Source organism: Harpegnathos saltator, unplaced genomic scaffold, assembly GCF_003227715.2.
Source record: "Harpegnathos saltator strain DR-91 unplaced genomic scaffold, Hsal_v8.6 scaffold295, whole genome shotgun sequence".
Lineage (NCBI taxonomy): Eukaryota > Metazoa > Arthropoda > Insecta > Hymenoptera > Formicidae > Harpegnathos > Harpegnathos saltator.
In genome coordinates, this window is record NW_020230089.1 from 2,351,729 (window position 1) to 2,379,446 (window position 27,718).

At 46.6% G+C, this 27,718-nt stretch overlaps 1 protein-coding gene across 3 annotated transcripts; it reads left to right on the top strand.

Annotated features, from left to right (window-relative positions):
* Positions 1 to 635: 635 nt before the first annotated feature.
* LOC105188247 (protein CEPU-1) lies at positions 636 to 27,630 on the top strand. 3 transcript variants are annotated; one of them, XM_025299849.1, is made up of 8 exons: positions 636 to 1,550; positions 1,961 to 2,204; positions 8,195 to 8,388; positions 15,181 to 15,391; positions 18,049 to 18,176; positions 24,497 to 24,665; positions 24,946 to 25,094; positions 25,403 to 27,630. In XM_025299849.1, the coding sequence occupies exons 2-7, from the start codon at positions 2,165 to 2,167 to the stop codon at positions 25,050 to 25,052; spliced, it is 849 nt and encodes a 282-aa protein (XP_025155634.1). In that variant the 5' UTR covers positions 636 to 1,550; positions 1,961 to 2,164; the 3' UTR covers positions 25,053 to 25,094; positions 25,403 to 27,630. The 3 variants fall into 3 exon arrangements, with proteins under 3 accessions (XP_025155634.1, XP_025155633.1, XP_011147908.1); XM_025299848.1 differs by lacking the exon at positions 636 to 1,550 and having other exon boundaries at positions 1,897 to 2,204; XM_011149606.2 differs by lacking the exon at positions 636 to 1,550 and having other exon boundaries at positions 1,897 to 2,204; positions 8,219 to 8,388.
* Positions 27,631 to 27,718: the final 88 nt, after the last annotated feature.

Sequence of the window (27,718 nt, forward strand, 5' to 3'; positions counted from 1 at the left end):
CCGAGAGATATAATTCCGACGGCAAACAGCACGAGACGCGTACAAATATAATCCCCCGCGCATTTCAACGAGAGAGCTCCCGTCCGTCTGTCCGAGGAAAAGAGAGCCGGACGAGTCTTCTGAAACTCGACAAGAACTAGCTGACGGGTCCGCTAAGAGAGAGAGAGAGAGAGAGAGAGAGAGAGAGAGAGAGAGAGAGGAAGGGATAGGGAGAGAGAGAGAAAAAAAGCGAGATGAATCCCATAGAATCCACTGCCAAGTTTAATCGGCGCTGTGGTATCTCGGGGCGGTATTCGATTCCCGGATTCCCGGTTGGGGATGCTGTGTACGGGTCGGCGAAGAGGTTGGGGGGAGAAAGAGAGAGAGAGAGAGAGAGAGAGAGAGAGAGAGAGAGAGAGAGAGAGAAACAGCGAGCGAGAACACGAGAGACCGATTTATTTAAGAAGAGAGAGAGAGAGAGAGAGAGAGAGAGAGAGAGGCGGCGAAGAGGGAGGGAGCGTGCGCGACGGCAACGATAAAGCGAAGAGGGATACGCTTGCGCTAGGAATATCACCCTCATCTCCTCGCGCACACCGTGCACCCTCGGGGGTGCACGAGAGAAGGTGGTGGATAGAGAGAGAGCGGGGCGTGTGCGAGGATAGATGGCAGGGCGTCTCTCCCGGGCCGGGACGCGCAGGACCGGGACGCGCAAGGCCGCGTCGCACGCACTGTCAGTTCCGTTCAGTTTCGCTCGGATATCCGTGCTACCGAGAGTGACCTTCGCGTCTGATCGGCTACCACCCCGATTGCCTAGTCGTTCACCCGCGGGATCATCGTAGCCTGCGAGTAGAGGCTGTCGATCGTCACTGAGAGATCGACTGGAGCGATAGACGCTACGAGTCGCGACAAGTCACGCGACAAGAGACGTGTCACTTGCCTCGTGAAGAACGAAAGAGGGAGAGGAAGAGAAAGAGAGAGAGAGAGAGAGAGAGAGAGAGAGAGAGAGAGAGAGAGAGAGACCGACAGACACACCTGTCTCTGGGAAGAAGGAAAGGACGCGCGTTTCTTAGCACATCCGTCCCCGCCGCCGGCGAGGATTGACTTTCAACCCTCGTGCCGAGACATGCTGTACATTCGCCACGCCGTGAAGTTCGCGGGAGTATCGGAGGAGAGTGCGTAAACTGTGGCGCAGGTCGATTTCCCAGTTGGCGAGACGCGTGTTCGCACACCGGCACCGCGCGCGCGAGGGATTTCCCGTGGTCGCGTTGTCGGCCGACGGCGCCGCAGCGATGAGCGACAGTGATTGGCGTGCGATTTCGCCGAGGGTGCGATAAGGCACCGGCGGCAGCGTAAGGAGCAGAAGAAACGGTGGAGAAGGAGGAGGAAGAAAGGAAGGAGAAGCAGAGAAGGAAAGCGGTGAAAACGGCAACGAGAGGAGACTAGAATTTCGAAGGGGATGATGCGCGTATCACGCCCCGTCGGCGCTTTTCAATTACGCGGATCTAGATCGCGAAGCTATTAGCGAATTAAGCGAACCGAGTGAGCGCGAGAGCGAGGGAGAGACACAGAGGGTGAGAGAAAGAGAGGGTGGGAGGGAGGGAGGGAGGGAGCGCGAGAGAGAGAAAGAGAGAGAGCAAGCACAGCGGAGACTATGCGGGTCGTTGGACGCTACAGGGAAAAAGGAAAGTAACGATCGCGTCGGCGGCGACCGCGTCACGATGAAATTGTGTCGGGGTGAACTCGGAGTCGCAAAGCTGAACGCGTGAGGACAACAAAACGGTGCCATGGAACGTGGAAACGAGAATAAAAAACCGAGGCCGTCGAGTCGTCCGTCGACGGATCGTCGACGTCGTCTTTTGGTTCTTCTCTTGACTCTTTCTCTCTTTCTGTAATTCTTTGCTCTCTCTCTCTCTCTCTCTCTCTCTCCTCTCTCCTTCTTTCCTTCCTCTCTCCTCTTTCTCTCGCTCACTGGCTCCTCCAGCTGCGCTCCCTCAGGTTCGCTCACTTCGGCAAACGCTCGTTTCCGGCACGTTGCGCCGATCTCGCGTGTCAAGTGCGAAACTCGCGCGCTCGGCTACTTTCGCAACGGTCGGTCGTCGTTCCTCCGGATCGATCGGGATCGGATGCGAGTGGGAGATAGATCCTCGACCAACGCGTGCCCCGAAACGACTATGAGAGAGAAACAATGAGGTGTCTAATGTTGACCCTCGGTCTGCTGGTTTCGGGTGAGTCAAGCCCGAGGAGATCGATTCGCGCGATCGTCGTGTCGTCGTCGATCGTCGACGACGACACGCACGATCATCGAATTCTTATGGCTGAATTGAAGAGAATTAAAGAGAAGAGCTGAATTAAAGAGAAGAGCGGGCGCGAGTATAGGAGCGCGAAATACAAGACAGTTTAAAAAACGCGATCGCAAATATTCTCGGTGCGTGTGTAAACGCGCGCGCGCGCCGGCCGGTTATATGAATAAATGAACGGATTATTAATAGACGAGAGAAAGAGGGAACGAGAGGGAAGGAGGAGACGGCGAAGGGATATTGGAGAGCTCAGTCGGTCGGTTTCGTTATCACGCGGAAATATTAGTTTCACCGGACGTTTATCGCGATCAAACCTTCCGATGTAATTCCCGCACACTCCCGCGTTCTGAAATATCCGCGAAAAATTCTCTCGAAGATTCATAGCGCTTCTCGCGCGGAAATAGCGAGGTATCGAATGGAAAGGGCATGGTCGAATTTTACGGCTTGAGTGTTTCGTTAATTCGACCGAAAGAGAAGCGCGTCGTGTTGGAAGTTGGCGCCGGGGTGGGGGAAGCTATTAAAATTAACACGGTAACATTGAAATGCTGTGGAATGTTGAAGCGACATTAATATTGATCGCTGTGTGGTAACTTTAAATAATTCATCGTCTGACTTACCGCACACAATGCGTAATAATGAAAAACTGATAATACGCCGCCCGTATTTCAACGGTTGTTCGTCACTAAGCGGTCCTCGACCGCCTGCATCCTCGTCGTATTTACTCCGAGATATTTCCGGTTCGATTAATGCGTAATATATCGACGGTAAAAGCAGATTTACGAGGCCGAGTCTGTCAGGCAAGCATGCAGACAGTAATTACACACGTTTTCTTTTTTTTTCTCCCAAAAGGGGATGAAGAAAGAGAGAAAAAGAAGTTAATAGCATTAATTATGGATACGAATTGGGCAACGAGTAAACCGTCCTTCCTCCCCCCTTTCTGTCTCTCTCTCTCTCTCTCTCTCTCTCTCTCTCTCTCTCTCTCTCTTTCTCTCGCTCTTTGCATCGCATTGCATATTTTTTCCCCTTTACGGAAGTCGCGCGACAGTAATGTGTTCTAACCGAGTGAAATGCCGACGGTATATCATAGTGGGTTTAGTAAGCTCCAAAACTTGGTTCCAACTTTGTAGTAAGTCGGTCTTAACATTAGCCTCGCTCAAAATACGGATTTATGCAGCAATTAACCCGCGAGTCAATGAGCCAATCTATCAATATGCAAATCGAATCGAGGAGGCGGCGATCGCTGCGCGCTCCCGTTAGATAAATCTTTTTCTCGGTAACCGGGGGGTAATAATTATCGCAGCGGAGGACTCCTAGAGAGATAGCGAACGAGAAACGAGACGAGACGAGACGAGACGGGACTTGGACATTACGTAAAACAGAATTAAAACAGGACGGATAAATGAGAATCGAGATGCCGCGAGATAATATTCCGCTTCGGCGGAAACGGTGCGGAATTTTTAGAATTCATATCGGTATTCCGCGCGCGCGTGTACGCGCGCAAATTACATTAAATTATTTATCTCGTTCATTACGGCGGCGGTGATACACATCTGGAAATTACATATCGGTCAGGGCGAGACTTCAAAGGTGGAATCCACTTTTGAGTGACGCTTGATCCGACAGCCCCTTTCAAAACAACATTGGAAACGGTCGCTCGCTCGCGCGCGCGCGCTCGACGTTAACGCTTGACGTTTCCCAATTTCGACCCCAAATTAAAGATTGACGTTGTGACGTAATTCACTAAACTCGCAATTAGTAGTCGCCGTTGAAACGCGCGCGCGCGAGCACGGATTTGCGGCGCGCTGTATTGCTGTACAGTGATAAAAAAAGCATACCAAGAAATGAAATCTACTGTGCATCGCGGTAAGATTAACCGTAGAGTACCAAGAAAGCAGCTGCGGGTTGGCATGGAAATCCTGATATGTATTTTAACGTGGGTATGCGGGGCGGCGGCAAATCTCTCTCTCTCTCTCTCTCTCTTTCTCTCTCTCTCTCTCTCTCTCTCTCCCTCCCTCCCGCCCGCCACTCTCCCCCCTGCCCCGCCGTCCTATCGCATCCTCGCCCAAGCAGCTCGCTACCGCGGTCTCTCCCCCGCGGTGTGGCGTGGCAGGTAAATATTTACTCGCACAACTACCTGCATCCCCTTCGAACTTACCTTTTTGGTGGCGCGTTTATTTTTAACGCACGATTTTCCGGCGACGAGAGTTTATCGGATTTGGTAAGTGCGCGCGGGCAGATCGCGAATGAAATTTTCCCTTTGCGAGGGAGAACGCTCGTACACGAGCTACGTGCTTGCCGACTGTATGCGTATGCGTGTGTGCGTACATGTGGGCCCGTATATCTCGTTTGTAACGTATAAGAAGTTCTTTCACGTTGTTACACATTTTCGCTATTAATGTTACGAAAGGTGTACTCACCCTCAAGTTGGTGCTCGCGTACGAGCGGCTATATATTTACCGGGGGAACGAAGAGGGGGAGGGAGAGTACGTGTGCGTACATATGTGCATGTATGTATATATGTACGTACCCCGACGCGCGGCTCTGAAGTTACGAACTTCCCAGTAAACGATGAACGATTCACGGTGTTGGGAAACTTGATAAATGAGTAATGGAGTGTTCGTTCTGTCAATTTTATGATTTTCACTGTCTCCTCGCCGCGGTCATTTGTGAATATGTATATTTAATAGCTGCACTTACATTACGCGTTTACATTGTTTTACATTATGTTACGCTTATTACGCGATGCGTTTAAGCGGGATGTATCCTCGTCGAGAGTATAATTACGAGAGTAATAAATGCGTTTCGGCGTTTCGTCCGGTGGCGAACGGAGCCGCCGGGTAGGAGATCAAACGAGCGTTTTATATTTCCAGGACGTTTTTGTAATCGAACCATTTTTACGAACTGCTCTCGCGCGGTACGCGGCTGTTTGAGCGCCGCGGGAAAGAGGGGGAACTTCGCGGGAAACTCGCGAAGAATTTCTTATCGAAATCGCGCGGGCGTGCGAGAAACAAATGGACGGGTGGGCGGGCGGTGTATAAAACGGAATAAAACGAAATCGATTGCGCGCGACGTTCGCGAGAGGACACGCCGCGCGCGCCGTGAAAAGTTTCACTCCGGTTGCTGGGGCTACGGGGACCCCCTCTGCAAATGAAAGGCTTTGCGCGAATTACGCTTTCAGCGACGCAAATAAATAACGGCACATCAGTCGCCGGTTCAATTTGGAGTGGACTTTATTCCGTGGAGAATCTTAATTCTCTGGACCTCGTTAGGGAGGTATATATCCGAGTATTGAGGTCGGGAGAGAAATTACGGCGGATGATGATCTCCCTCGGCATTTTCGAAGTCGAAGTAAATTTTTCTCATACGTCGCGCGCACGTCCCGTGGGCAAAAGAAGAGAGAGAGAGAGAGAGAGAGAGAGAGGCAGAGAGAGGCAGAGAGAGAAAGAGAGAGAGAAGAAAAATCAGAAAAGAGATTAAATTTAAAGTCTGTTTATGGTCATTCGGTGCTCGCGAAACTTTCATAAAGAATTAGCCGATTACGCTGGAGACTGCGTTACATAAAACACAGGTCGTTCCGCGTACATTCGTCGTCGTGCATGCGCGCGCACGTTTAATTTTGCGTTATCGCGCAGCAGGGAACGGCGGGCAATAAGGATTAAAGAACGTTGTTAACTCGGAAATAATACGACTTTCCACGAGGATGTGGAGAGAGAAAAAGGGAAAAAGGGCGGGGCAAAAATTGCCGACGCGGGGTGCGCTTTGTATTACGTTATTAATAAATCATTCCTCTTTATATCGTTGCGCCGTTGTATCGCATCGTCGACCGACGGTTGCAACAAATCGCGAGATCGTCGAAACGTCGACGATCGAGGAACGGCCGTTCCGAAGAATCGCGCGAGGGGCGCCTCTTTTACGTTTTTCTCGGGAAATACAGCTTGCGTGAAAAGTTCGCGGAGCGAAACTGAAATAAAGAATACCTAATACTACAAATGATTTTATTCTTCAATATAGTCTCCATTAACTTCAATACACTTGGCCCAATGGCTCTCCAATAATTTTATTCCATCGCGGAAGTGTGTTTCTGGAAGGTCTGCGAAATATGCCTCTACGGCTGAGGCAGCTTCTTCATTCGACAAAAAATACTTTCCACGGAGGAATTGTTTCAGGTTTCGGAACTAGATAGAAGTCGCTGAGTGCCAAATCTGGCGAATACGGTGGATGATCAAGCAATTTGTACTTCAATTCATTGAATTTAGACATTGACAAAACACTTGTGTGAGCAGGTGCGTTGTCTTGGTGAAAAATGATTTGTTTGTGCTGCAAACCAGGTCTTTTCTCACGAATTTTTGCGTCCAATTGATCCGAAAGGTTACAATAATATTCAGAGTTAATTGTTTTACCTTTTTCCAGATAGTCAATTAACAAAATCCCTTTAGCATCCCAAAAAACTGATGCCAAAACCTTTTTTGCCGATCTTTCATGCTTTGTTTGCTTTGGAGCTGAACATCTAGCTTCGGTCCATTGTAAACGTTCCTGTTTCAATTTAGGATCATGGTGATAGATCCAAGTCTCATCCATAATTATAAAACGACGCACAAAATCGGTTTTATTCTTCTTAAAACCATCCAAATGACGCTGAGAAATTTGCTTTCGAGCGAGTTTTTGTTGAATTGTTAACGTATGCGGCACCACTTTTCCAAACACCTTTTTCATTTGTAATTCTTTATGCAAAATATGCCGTACCTGTTCATCTGAAATGTCTATGGTATGAGCAATTTCACGCGTAGTCACACTTGGATCTTCAGAAACAATAACATATATTTCAATCAATGATTTCTGGTGTTGATGCGCTTTTTGGACGTCCACTGCGTGGATCATCTTCAATGCTTGTTACGACCACGTTGAAACTCAAGTGCCCATTTACAAACCATTGTTTTTGAAGGAGCAGATTCCCCTAACACATTTACCATCTCGGAATGAATTTCCATTGCCTTTAAACCTTTTTTAACAAAGGACTCAATCACTGCACGCTGTCTCAAATTTTCCATTGCAAACAAATATACTGGCACGTCAACTTCAATTGGCTTGTAAACACAGAAAGAATTGACAGATGGAAACGAGACCTAACCTAGGTTCATGTGAAGAGTGATTCTATATAACCGACTACAATTTATAATTCTACCGTTTACTTTACTTATACGTAGATGCCGCTCCGCGAACTTTTCACGCAACCTGTACATCAGTATTGTTATGCGGAGGAGCTTGCCATTCCTGCCTTGTTACGCATAGCATCGAGAAACGCGGCGTCTCAAGTGCACGACATTCCAGTCGATTTTCATTGAATTTGCCTAATTAACTGGAAAACAGAACGCGAGCAACAACGGGAACGCGCGAGGATCCGCGCCGAAGCAACGTCTTTGTGCGGAGGGTTTGAAGAATTAACGCGTCCCGCCGGACGTCTTTACACGTTCCTCCCCCGACCGGCGTTCTTCTCTCTGTTGCCGGAAAATTACTCCCTTCTTTGTTCAAGTCGACGCGAGAGACGTGAACGTGACATTCCGATTTTTATTCGATTTAACCTAATTAACCGGCAAACCGGCAACACGCCATGTCCGGGAAACGTCTCTACGCGGACGTCTGAAAAATTAGCGCCTCTCGAGACGTCTTTTGCGTCTTCCTTCAAACATTCCTCTCATTCCCTCAAATCCCTTTAATCAGTCGGGAAACAAGGGAAACGATGGAAAGGGCGTGAGAGGGGGGAGGAGAGGGATTTCATCAATAATACCGTTAGACGTTAGAACACGAGGCCGGCGAACGGTCGTTCCATTTTTCTCGGCGTTACATGTTACATCCCCTCGCGCGACCGCATCTCCTGCGCGCGCCGTGACTTAAAAAATTCATAGCATCGCCTGGTTAAGGTGGTGTATTGTGTTTGCTTCAAGTGCAAGGACCCGCCCGTTGTACGGCCGATCGCAGGATACACGAGGATCGAGCGTCGGAGCCACTCGACCGAGGGCCGTATTTCGATGTCTCAGCCTCCCGCAACGTGACAGCTCTCGTCGGCAAGACGGCGACGCTGAACTGTCGAGTGCGGAATCTGGGCGATCGAACGGTGAGTTCGAGAATAAGAGAGAGAGAAAGGAAGGAAACAGGGAAAAAATATTCTGCGCGCATTCCGCTACGCTACTGCGCTGTGCAATTCGCGCGAGAAACGTTCTTCCGTGTGGAGAGGAGCGCGAGCGCGACATATATATTTTATCTCAAGACCGAGCGGCGAGATTATGAACAAGGATGAGAACTGCAAGCCCGCGGATGTACAAAGTACATCCGATAATATTATAATAACGACTGCTATTTTCTCACGGTTTATGTAGTTTCAGAATTTTAATAGCATTATCTCCCGATCTCTCTCTCCCTCCTTCCCACCCTCTCTCGCCCTCATATACAATCTGGTTGAATAGCCAATAAAGTTGAATATAACGCTATCTCGGTAGTATTATATAAGTTGGCGTAGAACGCGAAAGAAAAAAAAAGAATAAATATCGGTAAGAGGAGCATCTCTCTTCTTTTATCCTCCGGATTATCTCAACTTCCTCGTGCGAGAGTGCGAGAGACAGAGAGAGAGAGAGAGAGAGAGAGAGAGAGAGAGAGAGAGAGAGAGAGAGAGAGAGAGAGAGAGAGAGAGAGAGAGAGAGAGAGAGAGAATGGGAGAAAGAGAGGAGATGACTTACGAAGAATCTGCTAGAGATGAAACCTCAAGAGATGTCCCTTTGGCGGCTGCTCGAAATATGTCCACTTAATATTGGCCACGACGCGGAACCGTCTCGATTTTTAGCCGCGCGTAATATGCATCACCGCTCTCTTTCTCTCGCTCGCCGTTTCTCCCGTCCGCAGCGTATCGAAATCGACTGTCAGTGGTGCGAAATATATCAGCCGTAATATTCTTGCCGGAAACTTTTGCCAGAAATGGATTGCCTCCAACCACCGTGCGAGCGCGCCCGCCCTGAGATACGATGTTAAAAGCCAATAGATACTCGTAACTTACTCGCGACGTGTATGTATTCTCTCGTGTCTATCAAGTTCCCTATGCTGTATCTGGCTGAAGGCGCAGCGAAGCTATTCTCTCTTTCCCTATTTCCCCCCACCTCCCATTTTTTCTCTTTTTCCCTTTTCTCTTTCTCTTTCTCCCCTTCTCTCTCTCTCTCTCTCTCTCTCTTTCTCTCTCTCTCTCTTTCTCTCTATCTCTGTTTCTCTTTCTCTCTCTCTCTCTCTCTCTCTCTCTCTCTCTCTCTCTCTCTCTTTTACCACGCTTCGCAGATAAAATCGAAAACTACGACGAAACGACTCACGCGCGACTATCGCGCTCGCTCCATCAATACAGACGCGTTCTTCCCGAGGCCGCGTAAAACGTTCACGCGGATGGGATTTTCTACGAGGCGCGAGAGACGGCAAAGAGAGACAAAGTCGAAGAAAACGCGATCACCGTCGAAACTCGCGGCAACTCGCGACAAGCAACTCGCGAACGCGATGACTCCGCCCGCGATTTCAGTGTACGCTCGTTGTTTCCCGCCGCTCGTTCCCGCGGTGTTGTACACGGGAGTTTTTGCCCCCCCTACCTAACCTAACCCCCTACGGAAGTTTTTGCGTGTATATATGTAATAAAGTTGGCTCGTCGCGAGACACTTATGTAACGAGGTAAAACATTGCAGCCCTGGATGGACAAGACTGCTGTATTTTTCTTTTCTTTGATTTTTTTTTCCTTTCTTCTTTTTTCCTCTGTCCCTCTCTTTTTCAGCCAGCGCAGAGTGCGCTCGAGAAATTTTCGCGAGACGAGAGAGAGAGAGAGAGAGAGAGAGAGAGAGAGAGAGAGAGAGAGCATCAGCGCTTGTAGTCCCTGTGCATCTTTCGTATCTGAATTCTCGCTCACCACACGCTCACCTCTCTATTCCGTTAACACCGTTTTTTATATCCCACCGGCATAATCCGTCTCTTTGCTACGGTCCGTGTGCGTATGTAGTTGAATTACTTTTTACAGAGAGGGAGAGGGAGAGAGAAAGAGGAGAGGAGAGGAGAAATGTGTGCGCGCGCTTTGCATCTCGCATTCGTGCGTGCAATCCTGCGTTAAATTTTAATGGGGACTCGTTATACGTCGAATGACGAATCGACGACGAGATCGTCGCGGAAAATCCGACGTTTATGGACACTCGCGGAAGGAACGGGATGTATGTAATTTTTTCGCGTGAGCGGCATAATCCTCCTTCATCTCTGCTCTGACAGTTAAATAATTTTCTAGCAGCGCTAGAATATTACCATTATGTCCGCGTTTTAGTTTGTAATATCACATTAATTTTTCGCTTATAATCATGTGTAGGGTAAAATATGCAATACAATGTAATATAATGTTATACAATATGTACCACATATTGTATGTCATAATACTTTATAAAATATAACATAACATAACATAAAATATAACATAAAAATATAATACATTATATGATACAGTATGAGGAAAATCATTCCCTTTGTCGTCATACAATGGTTGACATTCCTCTGACGAGGGATCCTTCCGAAAGAACCGCGATTCGTCAAAAAAACAAGATACTTTCGTGCACGACGATTTTCCCTCTATTACCGTCATTATATGTTCGCAGATCAAAAGATAGAGTTTCTGGAGCTCGAGATTCTTTATCTCGGCGACTCTTCCCGAACGACTCTTCCCGACCTATTGTATGCCATAATCATGAAGGGTGAAGGGGAAAGAGGCAAGAAAGAAATAAATAAAGGAGGAAAGAAAGAAAGTTTTAACGTAATGTGACGCTTGGAAAAAGTATTCGGAAACACGGAGAGCAGCCCTTCCGGCGAAAGTTGATAAATCGATATATATCTTTCCGTCCCGACATTACGAGCGTATTCCAGCCCGCGGAATCGAATGGTCCAGTGATGCTTCCCCCGTTGAGATACAATGTAATGCGTTAAAGTGAAATATAAATAGCCCGCTAGTTTTGTAGCAATTTTTCAGCGAGCTATCCTCGCGCTCTCTCTCTCTCTCTCTCTCTCTCTCCCTCTCTCTCTCTCTCTCTCTCTCGCGCGCGTGCGGGAGACCGAGCCGCGCGTTTTCGACTCGCACGAATTTTATTTTCTAGAATCGTATTTCTTTTCATCGCGCCAAAATTTTCGGGCAAATTTTTCGGCGAGATCGAAAAATCGAAAGTCGATTGCGGAAAAATCGAAAAGCGCAAGTATATACCTTGACGGTGTACTTCCACGTCAATGTTATCTCGCGAAATTGTGTTTTTCCAAAGCACTCCTCACACCGGTTAATTGCGCAATTTGCAGCTTTTGAAATTAACTTCCAACGCCGTTTTTTCACACCGCGCTCCCTTTATACGCCGCCTCACTTTCTTGTATTCGCCGCGCGATGAACATCGAAAGGCAATCGCCGTGTCTCAATGATCATTTGAATAATCAGCCGGCGTTTGTTGGCAAAAGCACGCTCTCGTCACCGTCACTGCCACCGCTCGGAAGAGGCGGCGGAACAGACGCGCTCTCGCGGTCGATTTTTTTCCTCTCTCTCTCTCTCTCTCTTCCTTTCCTTTCGTTATTAAAGCTTCAGAATCGAATGCTCGCTTTTCATTAGCACTGGATCGAACGTAACCGCGAGCAGGAACAAAAGCCGCGTCACGGTCTTGTGGCCGCGCCTTCGCCTCTTTTCATCTCGACTTCGGCACGCCAAGCACGCGTGCAAAACTCAATGAAGCCGTTTTTATGGGAGAATACGCATTTTCGTTGGACGTGTTCGGTATTCCAATATCTCGGTCACATTCGCGCGTTAATATACGTTCGCGCGTACGACGTGCATTTATGTAAATCAATCACTGATCTCTCTCCTTTTTGTCTCTGTGGCCGAAGAACGCGTGACATACGAACCATCCGGTGCGTTGACGAAAAATGCCAATTGCCATCGCGGATCGTAATTTCGACGTTCGATTCGAAATTCGATTTTTCACAGAAACGTCACCACGGATTCGCGCTCGCGGAAGACCGTCGCGATTCTGTCGTTGAAGAAAACCTGATAAATTTTATGCTAAGTAGAGGTACTACTAACGTACATATCTACCTATCTCTGAAAATATTGTTTCAACCTTAAACAGAATTTAACATGAACAGAATATATAGCCGATATATCTATATATATCCGTACGTGAGAAACTGGCACCTCACTTTGTAAAAGCTTGTAAGTTACTGGCAGGGAGACTTTCTTTTTCATTGTTGTAAAGCCCCTGACTGAAGTTAGATAAATAATTACGTCTACAGGAGCAACAAAAATGGATTTGAACAAACTGAAACGCCAAATTCACATCTCAACGCATCCCCTACACGCATCTTCTTTATTCCTAATTTATTAATACTAAATGCAAGTACTTTACTCGTCGAGAACGAATTACATATCGCTTAGGACGCAACAATAATCTCAATTAATATTTTCGATAATTATAAAAATCTTTCTACATTCTTCTCTTACTACTATAGAGAGATATATTTATAATTATTTTTGATCATTTGATATTACCACTCTAATTTATTAGTAACGTATCATTTTTCCATGTCATTTTATATCCATAAATTCTCAAAGATGAAGAGACGATTATGCACAGCTCGTCCTAAACTTTCGTTCTAAACTTTCAGCTTTCCGATGAGTCCTCTCTGACGTCTCTACGACTCTTAGAAACAAGGATGTCGACCGCGGTATCGAACCGCGTTCGCGAGATCCTTTATTGCTAACTTGATCTAGGTCAGGACCTCCTCTGTTCGCTCATATTACGTGATAGGCGAAGCTAGAAGGCACGTCACGTTTGCCGCTCGGGCCACACGGCCGGCTACATTACTTTTTCGAATATCATAACTCATAATCGTAACTCGGCTATATATATATAAAGCTATATTGATCGAGATTACAGGGAAATTAATTGTATTGCCTATTTATTGAAATTATAAACTTATTAATATTTAATACCTTTATTATTTAGTGATCCGCCAGTGCAGCATCGATTGATTTCAATTCATTCCGTAGTCTCTGTCCTGTTTTCATAACGAGTAATGTTAGCACGACGCGCGGTTTGCGAGAAACTTGGTTATTTTGGACATACATTAAAAGCTTGTCACTCATAGTTTGTTAATTTATATTTAATGACCCGTCACCCTTTCACGCTTGTCACATGTAGAAATTTCGTGGTCTCTACCTCCGTAATAGGTAATCGGAAGTCGATAGGGTTCCCATGGATCATCGTTATTTTGACCCTAGATTAATATCTTATTGTGTATAATTAGTTAACTTATACCCGGTGACCTATCGTTTTTGCATCGATCGATCTTGACAAATCGGCTTCAATTTCTCCACGACAGGCAGCCGCACGTCGTTACGGTCTGCGAAGTTTAGATTAAAACTTTATTACCTATATTCTGTTCATTAATTTCTGTGTTTGATGACCCGTCATTTTCGCACCTGTCACTTTTCAATCTTTCGTGACCTCTATCTCCATAACGGGTAATTGTAGGACGATGCGATTTTCACGGGTCATCGTAAATTTTCACCATAGAATAATATATTTTATCGCATATTATTTTATAACTTATATCTTGGATCGCCTGTTTTATTATCTTTATTACTTTACTTATATTTCGTTACTTTATACCTGGTGAGTCATTACTTTTATTTTATTTCTACATCGATCCATTTCAGCTGTCTATGGGAGAATTCGTTTAAAAATTTTGGAAATTCCAAATTTTGACCAGGGTCTTAATTCGTTTGACTTATTACATTATAGTTGCGAGTATTTTACAGTGATAATGAATTCATCACTTTTCCACAGCGGTACTCTATATAGAAGAACTCGTTTAGAACTCGCAAAATCTGTCGAGGTATCATCATGATTGTGTGGACGTGTGACAGAATCGTGTAGGACAAACTGGGACGCAGTGTGAACCTGACGTTTCAGTTTGTCAGAGTCTATTATTCTGACTTAATGAGCGGAACTTTTGAAGAACACTAAAACTATTAAAAAAAGAGCCAGAGCTATCAGTAGCTCATGAGTTGGTAGGAAGCGAAACGCCAATTTTACACGCACTCTGTGTATGCTGTCGAAAGTTTAAATATTTAAAAACCAAAGCAATAAGAATGTTTAGAATTAAGCACGCGTTCAAGCAATGACACTTTCATCTAATCTGACTATATGAGTGGGGAAAGATCATCGAATCATTACATTCGCTATTACAGTGGTACGAAATTCGCGCGATGGAAAAATCGCTCGGCGGACCGAAAGTTTAACCAGGTTGCTTTGCGTGGGCAAGCACAGGGCTTGTTTTCACACTTTCGTTCATTGATCCATTTATTTGTGAACAGAATGTATATATTACAAATAAAAAATAGCCAGTTCCACATGACACAGCAAGTGTGGGCCAAAGTGGACGAATAATACATCAACCACGAGTGTTCGGGCGATATCGGGCGATATAAAAATTCATGCCCAAGAGGCGGAAGAGAATAATGAAAAACGAAAAATCTGCGAACGTACGCGTTATCGTCGACATCGCACGGATATTTCGGCGTGCACCTGCATGCGCGCAGAAGAGGAGACGTAAAGAGTATCTCAACAGGGCGGCGTCGAAACCCGAAGCCGGGCTCCGAAGAGTATCTCGAGCAGATCACGACTTCCGATCGAGTTCAGACTCGCGCTCTCGTTGTTCTTCGGGCGCCAACAACTCCCGAGACAACTCGGGTGCTCGCGAATTCGCTCGTTCCGTGGCGCGCACAAAGAGATGTAGCTGCGCTATGGTGGAGGAGAAAGGGAGAAAAAAGTGAGAGAGAGGATGTCGCGCGAGTGCTCTTCTTGCTTTTTTCCAGGTGTCATGGGTGAGGCATAGAGATATCCATCTTCTGACCGTGGGCGTTGAGACGTACACATCCGACCAGAGATTCGTCGCGTCGCATTTTCCTCGCACGGAGGACTGGACGCTACAAGTGAAATACCCACAACGACGGGATTCCGGCACATACGAGTGTCAAGTGTCCACGACGCCGCCCATAGGTCACTCCATGCACCTCTCCGTTGTCGGTTAGTTCTTCCTGTGTCGTCCTCTTTCTTCTCCCTCTCTCTTCTCTCCTCTCCTCGTCGCTCCGCTCCGCCGCCCTCACTGCCCTTGCCGTCTCATTTTTCACGGAGCGCGCTGATTCCGCCGCGACGCGACGTCGCGTGGAAATTTACGTGTTCGCTATTTGCCGTCAGCGGCTTAACGCGTCTCCCGCACGTGTACGCTCACCCGCTAGTTATAGTTGTTTAGCTGTGTAGTTGTTGTTGTTGTTGTGTTGTTGTTGTTGTTGTTGTTGTTGTTGTTGTTGTTGTTGTTGTTACATCGCGGACTCACTGATATACCGCGCGATTTGATCATCCGGCAGAATTTCCCGCGCGCGAGCACGAAGCCTTTCGGCATTTATTCGTCGCCGCGTTTTTCTGCGCGTTTCTATCTTCGGTCCGATGAATCTTTCAGATAACGAAATGGAATTGGATTATGAAGACGTTCTCTCGGTCGTTGCGAAATCGTCCTACGCTCGCGCGCTACGCGCTCTCGCTCGCCGCGAATCCCGGCGGGATTTTTCCGCAAGCCCCGCGGAAAAGTCGTCGCGCACGGAGGAGGATCGCGAGAATTATGAATTTCTCTCGCGCCGTGTGCGAGAGCGGCCGCTCACCCGTCTCGAGGATGATAAAGAAGTTCCGTCAGTCGAGCTCTGCTATGACTCAGGACTTAGCGCGCGAACTTAATATTAACAGCTTAGTGTTAATGTGACTTAATCATTCACGGAGAGCTGCTCGCGACGGCTGCGGCGCGCGCGCGATTTCAACGTTTTACCCGCAATTTGTGCGGCGCGTAACGTCAATGCAATGACGAAATTTCAATCGGAAGGAAGGGAGAAGTTAAGATTGCGCGTGAGACATCCGGCTCCGCGAGATCGGAATATCGCATTGTTTCCTGGGGATTTTCGCGAGAAGCTCGCAAAAGTTGGCGCGCGCGAAGCCCGTCAGTTCGAAATCCCGTTTTCCAGCGGAGCTTTGCGACTCGCGCGAACTTCTCGTCGCGCATTTCGCGGATACGCCGTACGTGAAAAGAGACGGGCAATTTCCCCGCCGGAATTGTAGTCAGTTTCGCCGTTAATCATATTTTTTCGTCGTTCCAACAGAAAAGCAGCAATGTGTACGTACATACAGGTTATCCCGTGATTCACGTCTCGTGATTCAAATTCTGTTTATCGAAAAACAACACTGCGCAGATAGCGGCTGCGAATTGCAGGACACTTTGTATAACATCATTATTAATAACATCGTGGTAGAATTTCACTGTGAAACAGATCTTTCTGGATACAATTGTTTCACCGTGCGATTACGGTCATAAATATGAAGCACTTTTTTCTCGCTGTATAATCAGTTTAGTCAGCCCCCCCCCCCCCCGCGACTCTGCGAGATTCATTGCGAATTCTTAAAATTAACAATTCAGTGAGTTAACGAGACTCGATCAATCGCGGACAGTTCCTCGGAGAACCCGTTCGCGCGCGATACGCGATATTATTTCGCGATATCGTCTTTTCTCTTATCGTTGCGTCTGCGCGAGAGGTTAATGACTTTCACATAATAAGATTAAATCGCGGGACTCTCTCCGGTTAATAAAATCGAAATGTGTAACGCCTCCGGGATTTTTCCGCAGCTCCTCGTCGTCGTCTTTGCCGTGAAGTGTGCGCGCGCCGTGACGCCAGTCAGCAGATCACGATTGCAATTTCCGCGCGCGAGCTCGGAGCGAATTATAAATTTCTCCCAGCACGCTATGTGTGCTCGCTCATTTTGCAAATAGTAGGTTTAATCAGCTCCCGTAACTCGAAACTTAGCATGAACTTGATATTAACAGCTTAGTGTTAATATTAGTCTGCTGCAAGACACGAGTTTATACAAGTTGAATTCAGCGCGACAACGCTCAATACACACACCGTTTCAAGCGAGAATCGCGCATCACACCCACTCTCGTTTCTCTCTATCTCTTTCCGTCACTCACTTCCTCGCTGATGATAGCAATTGTTGCATCTAACGAGAAAATAAAAGCGAAAAAACGCTGGATCGGATGTCCTTTTTTGCTTTCGATAAATCCAGCGTTGCAATTCAGCGCGCACGATAAGAACGATATAATTGGTGTGAAAATAATGTGCGTGTATACAGGGTGTAACATCATACAGGTCATACAGGTCAGTACGACGAGTTGCCTGTCCTCATTCGGATGATAACGCAGAGGCTGCCGAAAAAATTGATTTTGCCGATAATGATATTTGCAATGCTTCCAGTTATAATGAGTGCAACTAATTTTGCGCCGGAATCGTTTGTTGAAACAGAAGCCAAGTCTCGTTGAAAATTTCTCATTAGAGCATAGAATCATCTCATATTCTGAATTCTTTCTATTGAAAATAGTGAAATTATGGGTATTTTGATTCGCTTAAGCTGCAAATACTTCGAAAAACAAGCGCTACTTTTGATAAAAGAGACGTCAAGATACAAGATTATGTGCCGAAAATATATCTCTTAACAGTTATCATCGATTTTGATGACTTTTTCGGCAACCTTTGCATTATCGTCCGAATGGGGATAAGTAATCCGTCATCCTGACTTATTATATATGTTGATGTTACATATTGTATGTGTTATTTCGTTATTACCACTGTTATTCTTCTTCACAGAGCCCGTGACGGAGATTATCGGAGAGTCGGAGATGTACATAAATAAGGAAAGCACCATGAACCTGACTTGCGTGGTGCGACATAGTCCTGAACCACCTCTGACCATTTATTGGACTCACGATCACGAGGTAGGTTTTTGCACGCCAGTCGAGCGCGATTCGCATATCGAAAGCGAGAGCTATTCGGAGTATGCGTACATGCATGCGAGAGAGAGAGAGAGAGAGAAAGTGTGCTCCCGAAAAAAATCTTGAGAAGAGAGAAAGAGAGGGAAAGTGTGGAAGAGCAGGAGGAAAAGTAAAACAGAGAAAAAGAAAAAAGAGACGACGTAACACCGACAAATTAATTTTCCATTGTTATTCCGAACTAATCGCGGGACTCCGCTTTAAAGGACGATAAGTTAAGATCGCGATACCGCCGCCGAAGAAATTTCTTATCGTCTCTCCACTCAATTGCGCTTGCTCGACGTACTCCATTCCCAGCGACGTGACGTTTTTAATCAAGTTTCTAAGCTTAAGGGTACGAGAGTTTGTCGAAGGGAGAGCGAGAGCGAGAGAGAGAGAGAGAGAGAGAGAAAGGGAAGGAGAGAGGATGGGAGCGGAGGGAGAAAGGAAGAGAGAGAGAGAAAACTTTTAATTTTAATATTACCTGTTCAACATTTCTCTTTGTGAATTTTTAAATGTACGAGCACGAGCCGCGGGTAACTCGGTCCTCTCATTTCTCAACTTCAAAACCTATCTCTTAGCTCGCCACCGTCGCCGCCGCCCTTACCGCCGCTAAGGCTCCGCTACGTAAAGTTTCTCCGCTGTGCTATGTGCTTGCTTTACTGTTTCTCTCTCTCTCTCTCTCTCTCTTTCTCCGCAGGTCGTATTATACAACCGCCTATTCGTGACCATGTCTGTCTCTCTATCTGTAGCTCTTTTCTCTCTCTCTCTCTCTCTCTCGGGCGCGCGAACTCTTATTTGAATCTTATATTCCTACTTCTGTGCTGAGTTCTACTGCAGTTCGTCGCATTATCTCCTCCTCTCTCTCTCTCTCTCTCTCTCTCTCCCCCTCCTTCGCCGTCGCCGCTGCCTCCGTCTTCGTCTTCTCGTCTTGTCTCTGGTTTCGTAACCTCCCTCATCGATATTGTGCACCGCATCCTCGTTACAGCCATTCTCAGTGTTTCACTATCACTTCATCGATACTTCCTTGGGCGTGAGAATTACCGTGCTCCGGGGAGATAAATGTGCTCAACGCGCAACCCTATGTCATCTAATTTATTTAAGTCGGCTCGTTATGTCGCCTGTGTCGCTCCCGGTCTCTTCACCCTCTTCCTCCTCCCTCCTCCCTCTCCCGACGTGCGACGTGATGTTTGTCGATTAATTCGGTTCGCGATTGTTGTCGCTTGTTATGTTTACTTCGCACTCTCGGTGTGTGATTTACGAGTTCATGATTGACGTCCTGAGCGTAATTATGCAACTACAATTGCTACACGGTAAACTTCGCAGTGAGAGACATCGGGATTAGTTGAAATGTCTATCTTAGCTTACGTCTTAACACCTTGTACCTGCCGTAGCACCGTCGGCAGAAAGCCTATTACTAGTCCCTCGGGCGACAAAGTGTTAACTTATATTTAAATCACTTCTTTTGAAAGTGGATTAAGTCTATTTCCTCATTTCTGTTCGCGTTGATTGCCTTGAGCGTAGAGATTAAAACGTCATTTATTTCTTTAAAATTCGGGCTTTTATGTCGTTTCCAGAATAAACTTCATTCCCGCGCGCGTTCCCCGTACACGTGTAAAATTTATCAAGCAATTTATTTCTTTTCTTTTTCCGCTATCTATTTATATATATATATATATATATCTCTCTCTCTTTCTCTCCCTCCCTCCCTCTCTCTCGAATTTCCTGCGCTCGTCACGACCGAAATCACGCCTGCAAATCTCTCTCCTCTCCGTCTCTTGTCGCTTCATCTCTGACTTTATTTCCCGAGAATTTGACTTCCTTCCTTCCGGCAAAGCCCATCTGTTCTGTAGCTCTCGATCCAGTAAGCTTCCCCGCGTCTTGCGCGCGCGCGAGCGAGCGAGCATGAGGGAGATTTTCTCGCCCCGTGTACTTGTTCCGTCTCATCATTCGCTTTCTATATCCCCGCGACGTCCCCGACGCGCTACTTGCATCCCGCTACCAGCTCAGTCTCCTCGGTCGAGAAGAAAGAAAAGGAAGAGCAGGACCACCTCTCGATCCGATTCGACCGGCAAAGCCCGAATGAAAAATTCGAGACGCGTAGTATTTCTTATTAGCTCCCATATCTTCCCTCTGTCCTCCGCATTCTCACGGTACGCACTCTTCCTCCTCTTTTCTCACTCACCCCCACCCCTTCGTCGCCGGTGTGACCCAGTTAACCCCGGCGTTTGTGCGGAGAATTATGCATGTCGAGATACGCAGCGAACGCGTATAACGTAACATAAATAATAAAGGGGTTCAGAGGTCAAAAGAGGCGGGGAAGGGGGGGGAGAGTGAGAGAGGAAAGGGTAAACGTGCAATCACGCCACCGCTTCGTCGAAACCAGGTGTATAATTGATTTCACTCCTGCATCAGAGTCCGATAATATTACTCTCAATTAGTTTTGTTATGCGCCGGCATACGATGTTTATCATTATCATATGTTATAATTGCGAGATGAATTTTCGCACATATGCAAATCACGCGAGGCATCGTACCGGTGTGCTTGCATAATCGCGCGGAACGAAATTATCGTCCGCGAGAATCTGTAGAGATAGAGAACGAGGGAAGCCAAGAGAGAAGCACCGAGAGGAAGAGGAGGGGGAGAGAGAGAGAGAGAGAGAGGGGGGGCAGACGACGGTGGTATTTCGTTTGCGAGTTCTGAATCCCTCGCGCGGCGTCCTTCACGTAGTAAGACCATCCTGGATGGGGCGGCCAGGTATTATCCGCGTTGTAATCCGCTTTATATCCTCATTGAAAAGACTTACGTAAAATCGTCCCGATTCAAAAAAGTTAACGTTCGCGCACATGAGAGAGAGAGAGAGAGAGAGAGAGAGAGCATCTTACAGCTTCGTCGTCTGGAATCGGTGGAGAAGCGGGAGTGTTCCGCTCCTTTTTTGCTTTTTCCCGAAGAAAGTTTTGCCACAGATCGTTATATGATTTCTGAATATTCTGAATATCCGATCCTCTGACGAGAGAGAGGGAGAGAGAGAGAGAGAGAGGAGAGAGAAAAAGTGAAAGAGCAAATGTATTGTATCGGAATCTACTTGGCAAAGTGTGTCGCCAGGCCTGGATTTATGTCTCTTTGTAATAAAATAAACGTCTCCAGATGCCGTCGAGCGAAAATTGCAGTCGTAAGTCCCATTCTTCGCATCTCCTCCCCCTCTCTTTCTATCTCTATTACTCGGCGCGATCCTCCGGTGTATTGTTTAGCGAATACACATGCATGTATATTTGTCGATTACGAAACAACGGATTCGCGGAAGCAGACGCAACGACATGTTCATGCGTGTGTCGTACACGCAAGACAGGAGACACGCTGCGACAGAAGAATTAAGAAGCTCACGGAAACGTGAATACTCGTCGCGAGGATGCGAGAAGGACGGGAGGAAAGCGACGTCGAGTGCGCTGCCGCCGGTTTTGATATTTTGGATTTTCAGAATTTTTGACACTTCGCGGTCCGCCGACAGCACTCAGCTGTCGGGCCATTGTTACATCGGAATTTGCTGACGGCATGCAGCCGTGTCATAGATAGGTGGATGTGCGTTGGATCGGTTTATGAAGTGGGAATTTGTTAATGTTATCATCCGTCCGACCGAGTCTCTCGCCATCGAAACCCGACCGAAACGATGGAAAAAAAAAAGAGAGAAAATAAAACAAAATTTTATTTTCCGAATCAAGGAACCATGTAGAATTCGAGCGGAGCGAGACTGGATATATAATATCAAAGTGATGACGTGGAATGAGAGGAGGAAAGAGGATCGACGTCGCGATGTATGTCCTGCGTGCTCACGACCTCATTAGTGATAATTAATAATTGAAAATTGCCCAGTGTGCGGTTTGTTAGAACTCGATTAAAGACAGAGAGGTCATTTCAATCGATTCTTTTGATTTTACCGCGCTGCGCGCAGGATAACACCGCGAATGAAATATTCGATTTGTGGACAGGGAGTAAAGGGAGAACACGAAATATTTTTCACTTTCGCACCGGCCAAAAGCAAACGAAATATTTTTCGTTTTTAGTCCTTTTCGTGTAACCATGCGAGCGCTCACGTTCGCAAAACCGCGATCTCTCAGACTTTTCCATAAAACACACGCGGATTCAAATAGAATTTTTGATATTTCAAATGTTTCCAGGAGGCATTCGCGTATTACATTTTTCACGAATCCGAATACGTCTATATAAATCATTCGCCCTCCGATCGTACACCAATAAAACGAGCGAGGATATATTCGTTTAACCCATGCGCGCAAGTCGCTATTTACGACCGAGAGAGCTCCGAGCGCAAATGAACTATGATACGCAGCGAAAATATGGCGGAAATTGCGCGTCCGCTGAATTAATTTCCGCGTACACGCATATACGTGTAGCGAGAAACGCGTTGCGTGTGACGCAGTTAATCAGAGAAACAGTATGTTAATAACCTTTGTCGCATAAAAAAGCGGAATAACGTTGCCGAGCAGACGAGGAACAGGGCAATCAAACGACCGGCAAGCGGAACGCCGCTGGACATGGGAAAAATCAAAAGTACTCGCTCAAGCCGCACAATGCGGGGCTAACTCGATGAGTTACTCCGGGAATGGAAATAAAAAAGCGACCCAGTCGCGCGAATTCCGAGTGCGTTTATTTAAGGTTAAATCGCGAACGGGAACTCTTTTATAGGGAGAAAAGAAATACCGGGAAGTATTCGCCGCGGCCGGACGAGAGTAGTAATTGGAACATACTTTAAACCGCTTTAATTACTATACGGACGAACGTGAGGATGGAAGGAGGAAGAGAGAGAGAGAGTGTGTGTGTGTGTGTGTGTGTGCGCGAATTCTTTGTCGTTGAGCTTAAATAACTTTCATGTAAGGCTCTCGTTACGACTTCTTCGTTGGAACGAATCGAAAATCACGACTATCGACGAAGTACAAGCGGAGAAGAAGAAAAAGCAGCGGTAGCAGCAGAAGAAACATGGGTCGGACGTGAAAACGCGGGGAATAGCGCTTAAACGCGGGCCAAGGCAAAGGGCAGCGTACGAAAAGCGAGCGGCGGGATCGCGAACGCAAACGAGACGTTTTATATCGCGGATATAAAATATCGCCGCTCTCTCGCGCGATTGTACTTTTGGATTTATAACACTCTGCCCGGACGGACTCGACGGCTCGGCGAAAGTTTCGGAGATCCTTTCTGTGCCGCTCTGTGACGCATGAGCGCGTTTATTTTGAAAGTGCCGTAAGTCCGGCTCGGGGAGCATTATGAGTTTCAACGAAAACCCCCGGACATAAACTGATACCCAGCCGCTGCTGTATCGATTTTGCTAAAGTTCTCAAAACTAGATTCGCACCGTTTATAAACTGCAAAATACGCTCAATATACATATATATGTATGCACGTGCATATCCAGTCGCACGAGGACAGCTAAAAGAGAGAGAGAGAGAGAGAGAGAGAGATAGAACGGTTGGAAAATTTTATCGGGACAGTTTTTAATTCTGTAGAGATGCGTCCGAACGACGTAAACGCGATAACATATGCCGTGCTGAGCGTGCAAAAAATATTTTTAATTAAACAAGTTTAACGAATGAGAGATAGTGAAGAGGAGAGAGAGAGAGAGAGAGAGAGAGAGAGAGAGAGAGAGAGAGAGAGAGGGCGGGGGCAGATTTAGCGAACAGGCAAGCGAACGAAAAGTGTCTCTAAATATCGTGAGGAACACGCGAAAATCCGGCAGCCGCTCGACTTACGGACATTTCGAATTACGCATCCGTCGTGTCTCTGCGCTTTAAACGAATTAATTCGACGGAGCCTTTCTGTACGCGACCCGTAATACAGGACGAGGCAGCGGGGAGAGGGAAAGACAGAAACATGGAGGGAAGGAGAGACCGACTGACCGATCTGTTAAGTGTTAAACGTCAATGGAATTGTTAAAGGGGATTAAAGTACGACCGGATTATAAAATGACGTTAAAAAGCGGCGAGGAAGGCGAGAGACCGCGGCTGACTCGGCCGCTCGCCCGCGATCGAAATTAATTAATCGTTCGATTAATTAATCTTTTCTCCAGTTTCGAGGAGAGATTGAGAGTAAGGGGGAGAAGGAGAGGGTGAGTGAAAGAGAGAGTGAGAGGGGGGAGAGAGAGAGAGAGAGAGAGAGAGAGAGAGAGAGAGAGAGAGAGAGAGAGAGAGAGAGAGAGAGGGAGTATGCACGATTGTACACGAGCCACGAGAAGAAAATTTAATTAGACTAACATTTTACCGGTGTCTGCGCCCGACAGGTGATCAATTATGACAGCCCGAGGGGCGGGGTATCGGTTATCACGGAGAAAGGCGAAGTAACGACCTCGTACCTTTTGATTCAGCGCGCTAAGCCGGCGGATAGCGGACAATACACCTGCCATCCGAGTAACGCTAATACAAAGACCGTCTTGGTTCACGTGCTCAACGGTATGTATGCATCCCTCTTAACCCCTCCGCCACCTCTTGCCATGAGACGCACCTGCTCTTACGCTCAAGAGTACGCGCGTACACCGCGACTTTAACACACTCGACTTGGTGTGGTAATCCCCGTCGAGCGCGCGCGCGCGCGATTGTCGCCTCGGCGGAACAAATATTATTTATAAACATTGACTCTCTCACGGGGAGAGATAGAGAGTCAATATTCGCGAGAAAGGTGGAAGAGAAGAACGCATGACGTTATAATCATACTGATGTTTGCGACTTGCAGGGGAACATCCTGCGGCGATGCAGCACGGCGGCCAATTGAGACTGGCCAATTTGCCGTTTGTGATGATCTCGACGACGCTTTTGACCTTCCTCAATCATCCGTATTAAGCGCCCAGTTCCGGTGAAACAGCGGTGAAACATCAGCCGCAGGTATTTCCGTTAAATTCCCCACCCCCGCTCGGCTCATCCTCTGTCGAAGGATAGCGTGACTGCCCGTCGTTCCGAAGCGGATGGACGACGGTTCGAGGGAACTAATCGCGCGAGTTCGAAAGTCCTCTCACGAGATCGTAATTCGTGTCGTAAATCTCGTATCTTTTTCGTACTGTTACTCGTATTATTTGCCGTAAATCGTATTTTCACCTCGAATCAAACAGAATGGTTTTCTAAAAGTCGAGTGATTGTTGAGTAGCTCGTAGTCCAAAATACTTTCCTTACACTCATCGACGAATCTCCCGCAGATTGCAGCTGTGTGTGCAGCCAACGTCGTTGGCGATCGAAGAGTCAATAAGAGGAGCTGCGGACACAATCTCGTGGAAGTTCACGGATTATGGCCGGAAGAAGTCCCCTGTCTCGGCACGAAGAGAATCACGATGCGCTGAAAAACGAGGACCACGCACGAAGGGAGGACCGAGACGGAGGAAGCACGAAGCGAAAAACTTCGATGGTGACCGCGTGTGATGACGAGACGAGACGAGACGAGACAGAGCGGAGGGAGGGCGGGGGACGCAGGTGTAAAAACGACACAGGGCGAATCTCGGTTGGTGCTAAAATGTTGTAAATGCGCGAGAAGACTTTTAGGGCGAAGACAGGGTAGCGAGAAAAATCAGATATATATATATACACACACACACATTCATACATTCACCTGCATATATACACAAATACATATGCGCGTATATTCATGAGGGTAACTATCGAACTAAAAAAAAAATACTCGGAAGACTCGCACACTCGAGCAGCAGGTATAAACGTTACATTTTCGCTTCATCACGGTTACGAGACAATACGTTGTGCTTGCCAAAGGATGTGTGTACGTGTTACTGTTGATAAGAAAATGAATTGAGACTTTAACAAGTCCGTGTTGAAATCTATTATTACGTTGCGAGAGAGAATACTTATGAGAAAATACATATAAATTATTATATATATATATATATACACACACACACACACACATACACATTATATATGTATATATATAACATGCGCGGTGTGAGGGGCAAAAAATGGATGCATTCGACGAATGAGACATGATCGAGCGGTTCAGGTCGATCGCGAGAGTTATTCACGTGCGAACAATGGCAGATTTTCGAGAGACGCTACTGTCGAGAGTGTCGCCGGTATAGAAAAAGAACGGACCCGTGTCGCGAGTCCATTGTTTCAAACAGCGAATTCTTGTGAACCTTGGAGCGTAGCTGTCGGGAGGATTAACAAATGAGACAATGCGGACGAAGGGTGGTGGAGTGTTAATAAGCGAGACACGTCGAGTAAGAAAAGGTTGTTACGTCGCGAAAGTCGCGACTCAGAACTCTATTCACCGGCCGTCGTCGACGCATTATCCGCCAGGAACGAAGCTTTAGTTCACGTTGAACTATTATTTGACAACGCGGGATTCCGACAGGCTGCTCGTGTACCGTCGAGCAGCGCCGTTGTTGTAAAGCACCCAAGTGCAAGCGATATAAACGACATGAAATATGTTTTTAATTACAATTTAATTTAATTTTAATTGCCATTGTAATTGTAATACGTGAGGTCACAATTATCAGGGCAAGATATTATTTCGTTGCTGCTTGTGTTTCGTTATGCGTCGTGTATTATATTATATTATGTTGACGTCGCCGTACATAATTACACCCTCGAGCGAACAAAAGGACGGGCAACGAGGAGCCAGCCGAGGTGGAACTCATGGAACCCATTTAAGGCGAGAAACAAAGCAAGTTGATGCAATTTAATCCTTGGATTGCAGGCCGCCGTTCGAGAGAGTGAAACGATCGCTATGTGCGGCGCAAAGTCAACGTTAGTCGACGATACTTCACTTCCGTGCGTTATGATCATTTTGCAGCAAGGACGCGCAATATTACTTTCCGTTTATTATTATATTTTCATTCATGATTTCATATCTTAGGTCTTAGATGGTACCTTGTATGATATATAACTAAAGTGGCTTTATGTAATGTAGCGTGTCCTTGTTGAAAAATAGCCAATATTAACAAATGAAGCCTAAGGACATCGTTCGCGCACGATGAAGACTTTTGTCAGGTGCCTGTAGACAACGTTCGCTCTAAGAGTTAAACCACGCGATCCACGATGCCCGTTTGATGAGTTTAATCGACGATCTCTTTGAAATCTTTTACGAGCAATTCTTCTTCTTTTCTTCTTTCTCACTCAGTCATTCGCTCATTCATTCTCATTCTCATTCTCCGCCTGCCTTTTAAATTAATGAGTCTGGCTGATGATTAATCGTCGATTTCACGCGTAAATAAAATCCACTACGATCAGGTGTCAATGTGTATCGATCGTGTGTGTCGTTTAAGATGTCTCTCCTTCTCTTCCGTTCGAAGAGCGGAACTCGTTTTATAATTTCACGTGTAAACAACGTTACTGTATCCGACGATTATAGATTGACATAGAGGATTCTTCCCAGTTTCATCGATACCTACATCTTTTCGCGAGGAAAATAAATCCATAATAACCGCGCGGGAGCGGAGGTTGGGTACGAAAATCAAAAATAAAATCCTATTTGGACCAGAGAACGAACGACTCGTTCTAAATAT

Bases quoted from the DNA above. Each gene is read 5' to 3' on its own strand.
- LOC105188247 (XM_025299849.1), top strand. From the start codon at position 2,165: ATGAGGTGTCTAATGTTGACCCTCGGTCTGCTGGTTTCGG. The intron at 2,205-8,194 runs GTGAGTCAAGCC...CGCCTGGTTAAG, and splicing joins CCTCGGTCTGCTGGTTTCGG to GTGGTGTATTGTGTTTGCTT. The intron at 24,666-24,945 runs GTATGTATGCAT...TGCGACTTGCAG, and splicing joins CTTGGTTCACGTGCTCAACG to GGGAACATCCTGCGGCGATG.